General features: G+C 41.9%; 2 protein-coding genes and 1 non-coding gene across 6 annotated transcripts in view; 2 read left to right on the forward strand and 1 right to left on the reverse strand.

Moving 5' to 3' along the window:
- Positions 1 to 511: 511 nt before the first annotated feature.
- On the forward strand, positions 512 to 4,940 carry RPL30 (ribosomal protein L30). The gene is made up of 5 exons (XM_068932971.1): positions 512 to 963; positions 1,050 to 1,100; positions 1,993 to 2,138; positions 3,311 to 3,441; positions 4,772 to 4,940. Exons 2-5 carry the CDS (start codon positions 1,080 to 1,082, stop codon positions 4,819 to 4,821), a joined length of 348 nt encoding a protein of 115 aa, XP_068789072.1. The 5' UTR covers positions 512 to 963; positions 1,050 to 1,079; the 3' UTR covers positions 4,822 to 4,940.
- On the forward strand, positions 4,406 to 4,540 carry LOC138066401 (small nucleolar RNA SNORA72). Its single transcript, XR_011139839.1, has one exon. It is a non-coding gene; the product is annotated as a small nucleolar RNA SNORA72 (small nucleolar RNA).
- Positions 4,941 to 6,538: 1,598 nt separating the features above from the next.
- Positions 6,539 to 16,004, reverse strand: part of MATN2 (matrilin 2) — a 74,523-nt gene continuing 65,057 nt past the window's right edge. For 2 of the 4 annotated variants that reach the window (XM_068932969.1, XM_068932967.1), the window contains 5 exons: positions 13,999 to 14,151; positions 9,766 to 9,837; positions 9,081 to 9,191; positions 8,737 to 8,832; positions 6,539 to 6,880 (listed from right to left, as the gene is read on the reverse strand). In XM_068932969.1, the coding sequence (XP_068789070.1) occupies positions 6,825 to 6,880; positions 8,737 to 8,832; positions 9,081 to 9,191; positions 9,766 to 9,837; positions 13,999 to 14,151 (488 nt within the window). In that variant the 3' untranslated portion in view covers positions 6,539 to 6,824. Of the gene's footprint in view, positions 6,881 to 8,736; positions 8,833 to 9,080; positions 9,192 to 9,765; positions 9,838 to 12,172; positions 12,335 to 13,998; positions 14,152 to 16,004 lie in introns of those variants that run through there. The other 2 variants (XM_068932968.1, XR_011139268.1) reach the window with 2 other exon arrangements.

A 16,004-nucleotide genomic window follows, 5' to 3' on the forward strand; every position in this document is an offset into this window, starting at 1 on the left:
AACATTGGTACTAAGGTGGGTTTAAAAATTCTCCAAACGGAAAAGGGCAATTTCCATCATCTGTCAGCCAATGCAAAACAAAATCCTCTCGGCTAGAAACATAGCAACACTATTGCTTTCCAGCCCGAGTTTTACCATAACATGATAGTCTTTTGTTTTGGACTTGAATTTGTGAGCTAGAAGGTGAAATACTACATTTTAAGCGGTTTTTACTTTTGTCCTCCTTCCTCCGATTTCCTCTTCTTGACAAGCAGAGGATGAGCTGATCAGGAGTAACCGCATACACGGCGGCTGTTATTTGCCCCAGGACTGTAAACTAAGCAGGGCAGCAGACACGGCCATCCAGCAAGCCTCTCCCGCAGCAAGGCGCAGGAGAGGGCAGGGCAGCAGGAGGCACCAGCCGCAGGCTCGCGTAGCCCTCGTCCTCCTCAGCGCGGGAGGACCAACGCGGCTCCTCTTCCTCCACGCCGGCTGCTTCGCCCTCTCGTGTTTCCGCTTCCACGTACCCTTCCCAGAGACGGGTGACACAACTGGAACCCTTCCCGGGCAGCCTGCTGAGACCCCGGCGGTAGCGCAGGGGTACAGGACCCTCGGACCCGCCCCAACCGCCCTCCACCAGCAGCCCCGGCCGCTCCTCGCTGCTGCGGGCGAGCCGGACCGACCTCCCAGAGCAGCACGCAACGACTAACGCCAGCCGAGCTGCCGAGCCCCACCCTCCCCGCCAGGCCCCGCCCCCAGCGGGCTGCCATCCAGTAGCGGCTTCTCCGCTACCGCGCTCCGCTCTCGGCCCGCCCCAGGCTGGCCAACCGCCGCTCGGCGCAGGCGCGGGGGCGCCGGGAGGGACGGGAGCGGGCGCGGGCGGTGTGGCGCGGCTCTCGCGAGAGCTGCCGCGCGGGGATACGCGATGCCTTGTGGGAGTTTCTTCCTTTCTGGCTGCCCGGCCATCTTGGCGGCGCGTCTCCGGTGAGCGGGGCTGGGCGGGGGGGCCGCGGGCGGGCGCGAGGGGCCGCGGGCGGGCACTGACCGCTTCCCCCCTCCCTGTGTTCCAGTTCCCGCCCGACCCGGCGCGAGGCAGCAACATGGTGGCCGCCAAGAAGACGGTGAGTGGGAGCGGGCCGCGCCGGGCTCACGTGGCGGCGGCCCGGCCTGGCGGCGGCCGGCGGCGGACCCCGCGCGGGAGGGGGCGGCGGGGCCCGGGGGCGCGGGCTGCCGGCCGGCCTGCGGCCTCCGCCCGCCGGCTTTTCTGTCTTTCGCCGCCGCTGCGCGGTGTCGCTGGGTGCTTGCAGGGCTCCTGTGCTAGCTGCAGGAAAGGGGAGCTGGTGCTGCGTCCCTCGCGTGGGTGGGAGGACGGTGCGCTTCAGCTCTTGCCTGCCATGGGTGCGAGCTTGGGTTTCTTGCCACCTTGTGTGCTTGTCGTACTGTTAAAAGCTGCCCTGGCAGCTGTACTTTTCCGTGCTAGATAGTGGTGTGCTTCCTTGCAAACGGAGTTACCCGTCTTCACGAGCACGCTGCTGTTTCGAGTGCCTGCTCGTGGTGCGTGTGATTGCTTGCTTGTGGTGACAAATATAATGGTCTTAGTGTAACTTCTGGGACGTGACATACAGCAGTCGTCGCTCAGGTTTGCCAGGTAGAAGTAGTACCTATTTTGACTTGGCTGGGTGAGCATTGATGAAGGTCGATCAAATGCACCAGAACATCACTGAATAATTTAGATTGCTGTGATAAAGTATCAAGGAAAGCTCTTAAAAAACCACATGGATAAAGGATGTTTTTGATGATCCTGGGAAAGAGTAGCATCAGTTTAAGTATGGTAACGTTCCACAAGTGTTCTCTTAATCATGTGGTATGCTGGCTTTCTTGTTCTGCACTGCAAATAACGCTAAAATTGGGGAAAGAATGCTTATATTTGGAATTTCTGTATGCTCTTATGTTCTCTGCCAGTTTGCAAAAGGTAAGGTAGTTTACAGTAATGCTTTTCTACCTCTCTTTCAGAAAAAGTCACTAGAGTCCATAAACTCTAGGCTTCAGCTGGTTATGAAAAGTGGTAAATATGTGCTGGGTTACAAACAGACTCTGAAAATGATTCGGCAGGGCAAAGCCAAGTTGGTCATCCTAGCTAACAATTGTCCTGCTTTGAGGTAGGTAGATGATAAATGAAAAAAACAGTCCTCTTTAAAATTAAGATGGGTGTTTGCACAAATGCAGCACGTACTTCATGCTGCTTACTATGATGAAGTTTTAGTGCAAAATACTAGCATATTGCTATGAAATAAAAGTGATGGATTGTGTGGGGGGGAAAAAAAAGAAAAAATCGGTCTGGATATATCAGAATGCTTCTCAGCTGTTTTCCAGCTTTGTATACTACAAAGCTTGTGTTAGAGAAGATATGTTTTCATGCTCTGATAGAATTCATTAAAAGCATAATAGAATGGCAATTAATTTTTTTTTCAAAAGGAGTATATTGGAAAAATAAGATTATAGTTAGGAGAGCTATAGTAAGTGACACTGATTTAGTGGTTGAAGGGATTTAGTGTTTGAAGGTTATGACATTTGCTGACATGCGGTCTAAAATAAGCTCTAAATTTAAGTTTGTTCCTGGCCAGTAAAATTCCTTTTTTGTTAGTGAACTCTTTACCTTCTGTCTTCTCACATGTTCTGTCTTGTAGTTTTGAGTCCTTTTGTTATCAAAGGCTATTGACAAATAAAAGAAACTGACAGAGTAAGATAACATAGATGCCTGAGAAAGGGCAGCACTGTTACAGTGGGTAACACCTTAGTGTGAATCTGAGAAGAGCTTAAGGAAAAATGGTGGCCAATCTAATTTCCTGGTGGAAGGCAAAAGAGAAGGGAACATAGGTTGACGTTTTAAAAAAAAAACAAAAAACAAAAAAAACCCCACACAGTTGATCTCACAGCCGAGGCAGCCAAATCTGTTCAACCTCTTACGGCTGGGTATCAGCATTAATAATGGTCGTCATTTATGCAGTTGGCATAGCTCCTACTACTTTTCAGAAGTCTAAAAGTCCTGAATACCCTTCTTTACTGAGTGTTTATGTTTAGAAACAACTTACAGGGTTTGAATTTAGCTTGCTGCTACACGTCTTCAGCATGCTCCTGGATGAGGGTTCCAGAGCTGCAACATGATTTTGCAAGAAATAATGTTGTTTATTTTGTTTTTGGTTTTTTTTTGAGTGGGAGGGGAAAAATGCTTAGGACTTAAGTATGGTCGGAGCTAAAGCTACTCTGTGGCTGTATTATGAACAATCAGAATTGTTTTTCAGTACTTTAATATCTAGTTTTGGAATTTCAGAAAATCGGAGATTGAGTACTATGCTATGCTTGCAAAGACTGGTGTCCATCATTATAGCGGCAACAACATTGAATTGGGTACAGCATGCGGAAAATACTACAGAGTGTGCACACTGGCTATCATTGACCCAGGTATGCGTATCTGTCTGTGTAATGACGAAATAACGCAGGAATCAGTGGTTCCTTCGTTACCTGTCAGCAGTGCTGAGCAAGTAATACGCAGGAGTAATGTCATACTTCGGTGTCCCTTTTTGTTGGGCTTAACTTTAAATTTCCTCTGACTGAGATCATGATTGTACTTTATGAATCCTAGCTTCTTAAAACATGGAGTTCTTGCTTCTTGTGTTTGCATAGAACTCCTTTTACTGTTAAACCCAGTGAGTGTGTGTTTTGTTTCTTTTCTGTAGTGAGGTTTCAGTGGCTGGTGAGAAACTTTACAGTATATGTTTTTGAGACCATCTGCTAGAATACCAACTTGTGAAACATGCTTTCTGCATCAACTTCTTTCGACCTTTGTTAATCTAAGACAAAGGATCTCTGTAATTTGCCAGATTGTGAGTTGTCTTGCTTCCCAGAATGACATGTAGGAAAAGAAGCTATATATAAGTGGATAGTTATCTAGCTCCAGGGTTGAATATTACATTAAGTATGTTTTATCTTAAAACAGTAAATCTGTGCATAATTACTCTGGGTTGGTAGCAACCTTTGTCCCAGTACCTTCAGTTCTCCATGGAAACTGCTAATTAAGTGACTTGCCCAAAAACTTCCAAAGTGAAGTCCAAAATCTTTTAGATGAAGAATCAAATTCTTTTTCATTGTTGTGTTTGTTGACCAAAAGCATTTTCATTAAATGCATAGGTATGAATGCAATGTTTTCTATATTAACTTTCACCAAATGTTTCCCAAGTAAAATCAATTTGAATTCACTGATTAGTTTATTAGTTTTAAGAAGGATTTATTTCGCTTGTTTGTATTCAAATACTAGCTGTAAGTTTCGTTACCTTTCTTCCTGATTTCTTGGCTGTTGTGTTAGCATCTTTGTGTTCAGCTGCTTATAAGCTAAGGAGCTGCAATTAAATCTTAACCATGTGATTTAATGCGAATATTCTCGCTGTCCTGATATTTTGGTGATCAGGGGAGGCTAGACATTCGCTATATTAAACCTATGCATTGTGTCCCCCAGGACTAGAGTGCTGTTCTAGTGCTGGCTTTGTAAATGCTAGTGACAGATGCATAATTATCATGAATACATGTTACATTCTCTATGGATTAGCAAAGTGCAGTTACGAGTATCTTTATCAAGCCATCAAAATTCTTTGCTTTGTTTCTAACTATAATTTTTTTGCATTACTTCTAAGTTTTTCCTGTTTGTAGAATCAGTGTTCATTAATATTGTATGGTTTATTCCTGAAAACAGATCTTCCTGTGGGTCCTCTTATAAGAATGTATTTTTGTTTTACAGGTGATTCTGACATCATTAGAAGCATGCCAGAACAAACTAGTGAGAAGTAAATGCTGTAAAGGTGCTCTTTCTACAATAAAACTGGCTGCGAATCTGTTTTAAGAAAAATTTGTATTGTATTACACCTTTGGTTTTAGGGGACAAACTATATAAATGAAGATTCATTATTGCTGTTGTGTTTCCTGTTCTGTTAGAAATACCTTCACGGGACAAAGCTTGCCTGTTGCTTTCTCTAGAAGCTGTGCATCTCAAAAAGAATAATAGAATAAATTGTTCACGGTAAGTATGGTATCAAATCCCAACAGGACAGGGCTTTCTTAGATGTTTTGGAGTGCTAACACAAAATAAGCTTTTAAACTTCTCTGTTAAAATATGAATTTGCACTTAGCACGAGTTACCGTAGCGAACTTAGGATGTTGAGGGGAAAAATCCAAGGGTTTACTTGTTCTAAAACCAATTGAAACACTTTTTATTAAGCCTGTCACAAAGCACTAATAGAAATGGCAAATAGTATAGCTGCTAGGCATGATACATACTGTCAATAAGATAGGAAGTTAACTTCTTAAAGCTGGTCAGAAATGAGTCCCTTTTCTTTTTTTGTTTCTGAAGATGTTATGTTAGAGACAGGTAACTTGAAGTTCTCTAGTCACTGTTGGTGAAGGTGTCAGTGTCTTCTGGATTTGGGCCAGTTTTTGTCTGAGACAGTGGTTGCAGGATATTTCTTATTCGTGATTATTAAATGTGGTGTGAGTGTTTGCTGGCATGTGATAAAAGCAGCATCAAACAAAAACCTCTGTGTGGCAGCATCTTCACAGAACTGGCATTTTTTGCCAAAGTATGTTTAAAGCACAAGGTGCCAACTGTTAAAGCCAACTGTTAGGAACCTATGCATGCTCATTAGCTTCTCTGAGATCACTTAATGTAGCCTCTGCTGCAACTACCATTGTCTCCAGTATAGAACAGGTGAAGTTGTGAACTACTGACCAGAGGTAGACAAAGAGTAAACTAATGTGTCAAAGCAAAGGAGGAATTGCTGGTATCTCTACCTGTTACGCCCAAATTTGCATCAGTTCAGGAAATAGTTTAGATACTGCTGTTGGTCTGGAAGTAAAGCTAGGAAAAAAGTGCAGTCACTTACATGTGAAAGGAGAAGAACTTCAAGGCACTTCAGTCTTCAGAGTGGCTGGAAGTAATTTGCTGTTTTCATTTGAGTCTCAGAGTTTGTCAAACAAACGTGCTGCAGGTTGCATTGCCAACAGATTAGCTTCATATGTAGAATACTGGCTGTGTTCAGGAGAGTTCAAGGATCACTGAAGCTGACCAAAGAAGAGTAGGGAGAAGTAACCTGGTCTGGATGTGACAAGGGAAAAGGTACTTGGAACTTCGTATTGTAATACCATGATAATCCAGCAGGCTTTTCCACTTCATTCGTTTACTTTCATCATAGTTGAAACACAAACGTATAAACTTGTGTTTTCTCTTACAACTGATTTCACTGCTCTACACTTGATGGAAAGGATATGGAACCTAATTGCTGTGAATGCTGCCACGCTCTTGTTTTTATATATGCATGTGTGTGTGTATATATACATGTGTGTATATATAGATGCATGTGTGTGCATGTGTGTATATATAATATGTATATCCACACAGATACAGTGCTTGAAATAGGGGAGTGAATGGATGAGGGAAGCCCAGAAGAAAACAAGCCAAATAAATAGTATTCATACCCTAAAAATGCTTCAAAACATGGAGGTTTCACTTCAAAAAAAAAAAAAAACAGCATTTTATTATTTTGCATAGCTTATTTCAGCTGTTTAGTTCTACTTAATTAAAATTTTTACTAGTTACTAAATGGTTTATACATATAAAAACTTTTCAACATTTTTTATCTGCAATCAATGCAAGACAGTACAAATAGTATATAAATGTGAGGGTCCAAAATGTTCTTTTCAACTTCATACACAAGGATTTGTTAGTTTACTTTGAGCTGATCTAATAAAATAGCTCTTACAACTTTGTATAAATATAATGTAGTGTACACTTTAAATTTTCATCGATATCTTAGTCTGTTTTCCAAGTCTTCCATTCTCTTCGTCATTTCTTCCAGTAGGCAAAAGTTAAGGAAAGAGCTGTTGAAAGTATGAATTAGTAGAAAAACAATCTGCCAGACGACTGGCTCTACTGAAAGGAAGAAACTGCAGCAATGACAGGCAATGTATGGCAAGCATCACCTCTCTGGTAGCAGTCCTATTGATCTGAGGTGCTAATGTCTGTTGTACCGGTCCATCCTTCTCCAACCATTTACCTCCAGAGCCACAATAATGATGTAAGGCTGGAGCTAGAGGAATCTGAGGTGAAGAGGGGACCTAGCAACCACAGATCTCTGGTGGCAGTGAGGCCTAGTTTTGAAGGACTGAGTTGCTGTACTTACTGCTCACTCCTTTTTGCAGTGGAATTTACAGTCTTGATTTGAACATGATGAGGTGTTACACGATGAAAAAGGGAGAGGGCCTCACTTCACACACACATCGATAGCAGTAAAGTTTTTGGGTGGGCAAGTTAGCTACTTCCAAGTGAGTATATATGTAATGTGCTGACCTTACAGTGAAGCTGCATTTTGGGAATTGGAAGTTTTTATGCTCACTCCTTTCCTTCCCCTTCCTTCCTCAGTGCTTCTTTGTTTTCCTGGCTGTTTTAAAGATTCCAGCCACATGGTCCTTATACCTCTTTCCCAAATGTTCAGCATATTGGGAGTTGCTGAATAATATCATGTTTCACTTGCCGCTCTTCTGGGCTGTTCATCCAAGTTGCTTCTCTCATCGAGGCGTATATTCATTAAATATTCTCCTCCACATTACTTAAAGCTTGTAAAAAGGAGGGGTTTGCCCGCGTATGCTTGTAGTGGTATAACCTCTTGCTTGGACAGCTGCTCTGGGAAAAAAACATCTGTGTGGAATTCTAATGTGTTAGTAAAGTGTTATGTTGCAGGCAAACCTACAGATGGCTGTGTTAGCCTGACTCTGACAGACTAAACTCCGCAGGTGCCTCTTTCTGAAGTTGTTCTTGTCTAGGAAGCACGCAATCCTAAGTTATTTAAATCACTGCACTCTTCTGTGCCGAAAATAAGTCTTTATTTCTGCAATTTTCTCCAAGACTTAAATAGAAGACATGATGTCTTACTAATTAATTTGTTTGATTAGGCAGAAGCAGCTTTCATGAAGAAAATATGCAGGAATTTGCTGCATAAATATTAACACAATGCAAAATACTGCAGAAAGTTGTATTGCCAACTTACCGCTCTTTTCTTGTGAGACATCTGGTGGATGTTACAGGTATTTTAAAGGCTTCTGCGCTAGTAACTCCCTTAAAAAGCCACAGTAATGTGCATCCCCCTCCTCCAAAAAAGCTAGAGATCTACACTTAACCCCTTGTTACTCTGCATATTTGTTTTTTGCAAAGTCAATCAGACCCCGAGTTGTATGAGTAACACTGACACTCTTCATTTGGAATATTATTTTAAATGACTCATAGCATCTGGTGCTTTGCCTAGCAGTTCAGGAGGGAAATATCTCCAGTATTCTGATGTAATGGTTTCCTGTAGACAGTAAGTGCTATTTGGATACTGGAGAAGTAAAACAACCAAAGCAAAGAATATTAGACTTGAGTTTTACCAGTTGTTTCTTTGCTGTCCCTGAAGGTGTTTACTGTTATGGATTATTCAGAATTAAGATCCTTACTAGTATTTTGGTTCCTTCTCTGAGGGAGAGGTGGATTTTAAGTCTTAAGAGCCTTGCTTGGAGTTTTAACATTGCTAAGTAGTTCAGTGTTTCATTAAAACATTCTTCTGAGCCCATGGAGGCAGTTTAGGCTGGATGGGTTATATTAATCATTTTTAACCTTTTAATCGGTTTTAACCTGTCCCTCTTGTGCATTTTGGAGAAACAATTATTGTGAAAGGATATATCGCTGGGTGAGTTTTCTTACTTCAGTGGTTGCATAGTTCTGGAATGTCACAAGGTTTTCACATTTGCATTGGTCTTTATCTTTTGAAGCTTTTGCTGAAAAACAGAAACAGTCAAGCATATGCTTAGAACACTGAATAAATCCAGCAAGGTGGGGGAGGGAATGACAAGGTTGTCTAAATGCAGAGCGGCTTTACTACAACTTCCTGTTCTCAAAACAAGTCAACATCCAAAGAAATGCTATGGGAAACATGTTATAAATACTGGAAAACAGAACACAAAACTTCTTAGCCTGTATATTCAAAGAGAATTCTGGATTATCTAAACAAAGATAACCTAATTACCTGTTGTTCTTGTTGAGTAAGTGTGACTGTCTTCAAATAGATACTTATGGTGTACTGCAAAATTGGGACAGGCAAGGACATCTACGATGGCTACTGTGGCCGATTCTGGTCCTGCAGGAAACCCCCAAAAGATCTAAAAATCAAACCCACTTTACTTATACAGTATTTTTGCCACTCACATGCATTGAGTCTCCTTAATGCGTGAGTACTCCTTAATGCGTGAGTAATCTCACTGGTTGCAGTGAGGATCATTCATGGAGAGGACTAGTGACAGAAAGATGTGAAGGAACCAAGCTGTTAGGCTGTATTTGCTGTATATGCAATTTAAGTTGTGGGTTGCAGAACTGAAAGGGAGTTGTGAAGGTTTCTGTGAGCTTTACCACTTTAGAGTTGATGAACAGAAGTGATTGAAAGCTGAACATGCTTTGAAGCACAGTGTGTTGAAATACAAGTTTCCCCTTGAAGTAATTCATTTGGATGGTGTAAAAACGGAGCATGCAGCCGTGCTTTTATTATAGTGAATCTCAGAAGTTGTTCTGTACGAAGCAGCATTGACTTGCAATAGAAAGGAGAGGGTTTTCTTGAGTAGTGTGGGGAAACAGTTCTCTCATAGGTGAATTGCTAGGGTTTTCTGCAGAGGATGGCATGAAGAAGCAATTTAGCAAGGATCTGGGGGAGAGCTAACCTGAAGACTCCGGACCAGTCCTATGAAGCGTCCCAAATGATGGATCCTGCTGGCGAGCTGATTCTTGCAAAGCTGGCAGAAAGAAATTGCCAAAGGAAATGAAATCTTAAAAGGAGCAATAAAAATGTTTTCATTCCCTCGAAATTGAGATGTTTCTTACCAGTAGCGTTCTGTTGGTGCCTTTTTCATAATGCATGGGGAATGCCTCATACCTGTGCAGTTTGGAAGAGGTCCAGTGTTGATGGAAACTCCAGAACTTGCCCTTCAGCTGAGGTTATTTTAAGAACTCTTCCAAAACTAGAAATGCTTCAGCAGCAGATTAATAGCAGTGAAGAAACTTGAAATTACAGCAGCCTACTTGGTGTCCTTTAAGTGAAAATTTGTTATATGTTTTATTGTCATCCATCAGTTCTGTGGGGTGAACTAAATGAGAAGAACTGAGTACAGAAAAAACTTCTCATTTGACTTCTCTTTTCTCCTTTCTAATGGAAAATGTTGATTAGAATCAGTGTATTCAGATCAGAGCGCAATAGAACTTTTTGTAACACTAGAATTACAAGCAAAAATACAACTGTTTCTAATTCATGAATCATAATTTTTGTAGAGTAGGAACTTATTTTAGAATCCATGTAAACATTTTTTCGTTAATGGATGTCTAGAGAGAAATGGAAACCTGTTTTATATGTAGGTATAAGCACCTGAATGAGTATTTTGTACATTTTCCTCTTAACTGCCCCAAGAGGCTAACATAGAGACAGCTTTTGTTTCTGGAAGAGATATATATATTTTTTCCTACAAAATGAACGCTTCACCTTTAACTGTGGAGCCCTTGAGGGCCCAGATGAGCTGGAGGACATAAATTTAACAGCTGCATACCTTGATCAGCAATGTTAGGGGACCTGATGGAGCATCTAGGGCTCCCTCTCTGCTAATCTAGCCAGGGTTCTTTCCACTGAAGGTGAAAGCATGAGGGAAAAGGGGATGGTGCAACCTCTCCTGACATGCCCTGAAGATGCATGAGAAAGGTGGAAGATGCTTTTAGGCCTTATGGTTTTGTTAACAGCTATTTGGATCTCTAATATTGTTGGTTTAGTGAATCTTGGCAGATGCACGATACGCAGATGACTTAAGTGGTACTGGGAAGGAGATGAGCTACTTTGTGTAGGGCCTGGAATGACCAAGCATGAACAAGAAGACGAAATGAGTGGAGATGAGTGATTTGGTAAGGAGACCGGAGTTCAGTAGGAAGAACTAAGATACTTGCATATGTCCAAATGCATGACTGGGAGCCAGCTGGTGTGAGGAATACGGACATCTTGGAGAAGGTGCCCAAGGCAGAGAGGTGAGTGGGGTGAGACCATGCGGTAATGAAGAAGCTGAGTGAGCAAGGATTCCAGTATAAGAATGAGGAACTGGGAAGCAGGATGGGGAATTCCAAGTATAGGAGAGCAGAGACAAGAAAGAAGAACCTAGAGGAAGCATTTGGCCCACGGCAATGAATTGATCTAGAAGTGGTTTAAGAGATAAAGGCTAATGGGAAAATTGTCTAGGAAGAGCAGGGGGACTGAGGCGGAAAGTTTGAGTTCTAGACACTGGGCTCACACAAAGAGATTCGGATTAAGATGTAAGGGAGAGGAAAGAAACAAGACTGATGTGTTGGTAGAGGTGGGGCAGAAGGTCTCAGGTTTGGGATGGGGATCGAGCATTTCAGAAGACTCCTCTTCAGGCTTCAGAATCTGATTTGGAGAGATCTCTGATCTCATAACCTCTGTCACAGCTGTGAAAGGTGAGACAAGTACAGACAAAGGCTGCAAACACTAATAGAGAGTCCTTGCCTGAAGTCAGTGCAGTGAACATAAATATTCAAATCTTGTTGGGGAAGCATGCTAAAGCTGAGTAGCAGTTTTTAGTTTTCTGGTTTGGAACAAACCCTAAATACTATGCTAGAAAAAGCCTATGAGAAAATGAAGGACTGTGTCTTCAATTACTGTTTATGTGCAGCAGTGATACAGTTCTACAATTTGGAAGAACAGGCTGTTAACCAGCAGGCTGTTAAATGAGTACTGTCATCTAACCAGGGCTGGGGTCTTGTGATTAAAAAGAATGTGTTGCCATTTAATTAAAGGCTCCCATAATATACGTGCTCGGAACAGGGGAGGAGAGGTAATCGTGAGTGCATATTATGTATAACGTTGCTGTAGCCTTGCTGGTGCTTCCATTCAGAGCAGAAATGAACATTGATGAAGGCAATGGATGGAAACCTGACTGAATTCCTCTTGATAAGATGCAAAAGAGACCCCCCCCACACACACTTTTTGTTTACTACTACTCATTAAAAATAATAAATACTAAACAACTATTCTACCAAGCTGATGCTTTCTTGCAAAGTAAAAGTAAAAAGCCTTACCCCAAAACAGATTTAGGGGGGCTCCTTTACTTGGAAACACACAGCCTATCCACAGCTGGGACTGGGGATGAGAGGCTTAGTCAGTGGAGTCCATGTGCTGGCTGCATGAGGGTCAGAGGTTCCCTCACTGCCCTCGCAGGCTGGAGCCTCAGAAGTCCTCAGCTGAGGACAAAGAGAGATTGAAGTCAAAATGAAATTAGTGTTGTTACATAGAAGGGGAACAAATTTAGGCTGTAAACCAAAATGGAGAGGAGAAATTGAACTTTCAACTTGTGTTACAGGCTTGAAGGCAGAACATCTGGTGGACTGAGTTGATGAGCAATAGGTAGTTCTGGAGTGTCCAGAAAAAAAAGGCTGGGCCAATCCTGAATTCACAGGTGTGAGGCATTGCCTATTGGTGAGATGGGAGGAGGAGGAGGGAAGCTGTGAGGCACCAACTCTGCCCAGTTACTAGAAGTGCAGTTTAGAAACTGCCACAAAGGGGCAGGATTTACTTATTTTTCATGTAGCAGGTGATAGATTTTAAAAAGGGGGTGGGGGGGGAACGGGGGAAATTGTGGCAGCCAAAAACCCCTGCAGGTACCTGAGGGATGTATTACCACCACTGAGCTCTGGGGTTTGCTAATGAGTGAGAATTATTATACCAGTTGCCAGATAATTTTGGCCTTGGAATCTCCCCAGCTTTGAAGATGACGTGCTGTCATCAGCAGATTATCTACCTAGTAAGAAGGTTAATGAACAGACTTTCATATCATCATAGTATTTTGTATTTCACAAAGATGGAGCCAGAAGATTCTTAGGACTAAGGGAAACACAAACAATAATGCAATCTATGAAACATTCTCAGATTCTTTTTTTTCCAGATTCTTCCTAGACATCTGTATGAGGGAGAAATACACCACTTGTTAAAAGAAGAAAAAAAAAAAAGAAAAAAACCCTGCATTAAATTTGCATTAAATTCTAAGAAAAAAACCCTCCAAACTCTAGTAAAAGTTAAACCATTCTGTACAATTCTAATGCCCGCTATTTGGTGATGTTTCTGAATTTTGCTTCAGGTACCAGTTTGAAAGTACAAGTAATACTGAGTCCTGGGAGTATATTAGTGGGAGGGATACACTGTCTTCTCTCTGCTTCAACAGCTTTCATCCCAGCTCACGTTCCCCTTCCTTTTGCAAAACTTCAGGAGGGAATGTTTAGAGAGAGGCTGTTTGTGCCGGAGCAAGGAAGGGTGCTTTCTGGAATATAGGGTAAAACTTGGAGGTTATGCACAGTTACTGTATTTTGAACTCTTTGTATTTTTGAAAGTATATTCCATGAATTAATTTTGATGTTCTGTAAATATGTAGAATAGCTCTTTATGATTTCTTCTGCTGTATTTTAGCTTTTTGCCACTTCTCTTAGGAGCAATTGTTTATTCTCATTAAGGCATTATAAATCATGGACACTTTTTTTCACATTCCCAATGAATTAGATCATGCTGCTTTGGCTGGGTGGGGTTTAGTGCACAGATGACCTAAGGGTAGCAAAAAGAAAGGGAGGGAGTAATCAATTCTGCTGGGCTCAGAAGTGTCTGTTTTATGCAACCTTTATGACAACAAAGAAAAGGAAATTATAATATACCTTTTCCTGGATTTTGATTAATGGTATGTATTCCTCACATACTAAAGGGCAGAAATATTACCCTGAGTTACTTATGTCTTGCAACATCTGTGACTAATGGCCTATATTATGACAGAGGTCACACTGAAAAAAACTGTCCTTTCAGGCCTGCAAATAAATCTATAAGCATTCATTCGTCTGTCTCAGTGAAAGTAGAATACTGCTACCTTCACATATTTGGACTCTTAGCTTTTCACTTATCTCCTCCATGGCTGTGAAATCCTCTGCGTAGAAGAGATGTTTATGTGATGGCTCAGAAGCAATTTCCAGCAGTTCTTCCTCAATTGCTTTTCCTATTCCAACAGCATAGATAATTATACCTAGATTCAAAATAAATTGCACATAATTACTACATCAGCAGTTTTAAACCCTGTTCCTCTACGAAAGGAAAATACGAGTATTAGTCACTTTATGCATAGAGGGAGAGCGCAATAAGTGCATGTGCTGTGTATCTCCCAAATTGTGTTTGAACAGGCTTACTATGCTCTGCTTATTTAACAATTGTGTAGAAACTCACTGCTTTGTAGTAATTGAACAGATAATTTTCAAGTTAAAGAAGTGGCAGTTGCCTGGCCCCTACTGATAGTAAATGAACCCAGAAAAGAGTACTGCAAAGCATCCAAGAGAAGCATACGTTTTAAGCCAGTCTCACAGCTGTACCGAAAGCTCCTGGTTTTTGTGTGTGTGTGTATAGGGGTGTGTGATAAAGCTGGCTGATAGAGAGATCTGATGTGTGTCAGCAAGTGGAGCAGAAGCTGGAAAGAAGCCAGTAATTTCTGAGAAAAATGTAAACGCTTAGTTTTTGCACTGGAATCCTCAAAACACATCGAAGCTAGGTTCCTGCATCCTAAGGGACACCAGTGGGCTGGGAGACGCAGCAAAGGGAACCCAAACCTATGAGGGGAGGAAGAACAGGGGAAAAGAATTGACTTGTGGGGTTAGGAAAGAAAGAGCCTTCGAATAGAGGCACTTGGTACAAGCGTCCCCACTGCAGATGTGTTAGGGACAAAGGAAAAGATGATTCATGGTCCTTTTCACTCTGACAGCGGGGCAGGAGGAAAGGATTCACACTCCTCTCACCTGACAGATTTTAAACAAGCAGCAAAGACTAAGTATAGTGATCTTCAGTATCCCCTTTTTCAGCAGTTGACTAGAAACCTTTTATTCTGACAAACATATGATCTGATGCGACCTCTTGATTTATATCAGTTCTGGCTTAGAAAGCGTTCACAACTAGTACCGATTTTGTGATTGCAGTATATTAGAAAAAAATACAAGAATTCGCTTCATAATACAACAATTAGCTTCATAGCGATTGAAGCACTGTTTTAAGACGCAAGAGCAGAAGCTGACTTTTCAGCCAGATGGTTTCAGATAAAACAGAGGGTGGGCAGGTTTGATAGCTCTTTATCATCACTGGGTAATAGTGGCTACACGCTTACTCAGCTGCAGCTTTAACCCTCTCACTGAAGAATCCTGGGCCTCGTGACATTTTAAAATATGTATTTTCCAAGTCTTTAGCACTTTGTTCAAACATCTCCTTGCTTCCTATCATGAATCTGCCTGCCGTTGTGCTTTAGCCAGGAAAGTAAAACACTCACCAGAAACTGATTCAATTCACTGAATGGACCAGTCATGCTGAGGTCTGTTGCTTTTTAAAGACTTGGAGATATCTGTGATAAAACATTCAAGGCCAATTTCATATTCAGCATTACTACGTTGCCTACACTGCAATTACACAGGGGATGGATTTGGCTTGTAGCGTTACAAACACCAGTGTAAGCAGTCCAGGGCTGAGGTTTCATTCAGCAAGTAAGCAAGGTTGGCTTGTACTTCTTTCCTTCTTCAGTTCTGTAAATTCTCCATGTACTCTCCCAGACGTCACCACTTAAGCCATAAATCTTTGGTTTTGTTTTTAGCTTTTAAACAACGTTTTGTTGATATTCCATTGTGACAGCAAACTTCTTAGCTCTGTTGCCTCCTAGGCTCAATTTTGCCACACTACTCCTTTTCTCATCCTTGTACACTCTCCCTTTTCTCCTTACAGAGAGGTATCAGTGCTGACCATGGCTATACTAATCATGCATCAAGTCATGATTGGTATGCTAAGTCAATGAAACTGAAAACGACAAAAAATGTGCAGCACCTTCTAAAGTCTGACTGCTTTCTCTGT

The sequence above is a fragment of the Struthio camelus genome, chromosome 2 (genome assembly GCF_040807025.1).
Source record: "Struthio camelus isolate bStrCam1 chromosome 2, bStrCam1.hap1, whole genome shotgun sequence".
NCBI classification, from domain to species: Eukaryota; Metazoa; Chordata; class Aves; order Struthioniformes; family Struthionidae; genus Struthio; species Struthio camelus.

Coding starts and splice junctions, on each gene's coding strand:
- RPL30 (XM_068932971.1), top strand. CDS start 1,080: ATGGTGGCCGCCAAGAAGACG. Junction 1,101..1,992: donor TGGTGGCCGCCAAGAAGACG/GTGAGTGGGAGC, acceptor CCTCTCTTTCAG/AAAAAGTCACTAGAGTCCAT. Junction 2,139..3,310: donor AACAATTGTCCTGCTTTGAG/GTAGGTAGATGA, acceptor TTGGAATTTCAG/AAAATCGGAGATTGAGTACT.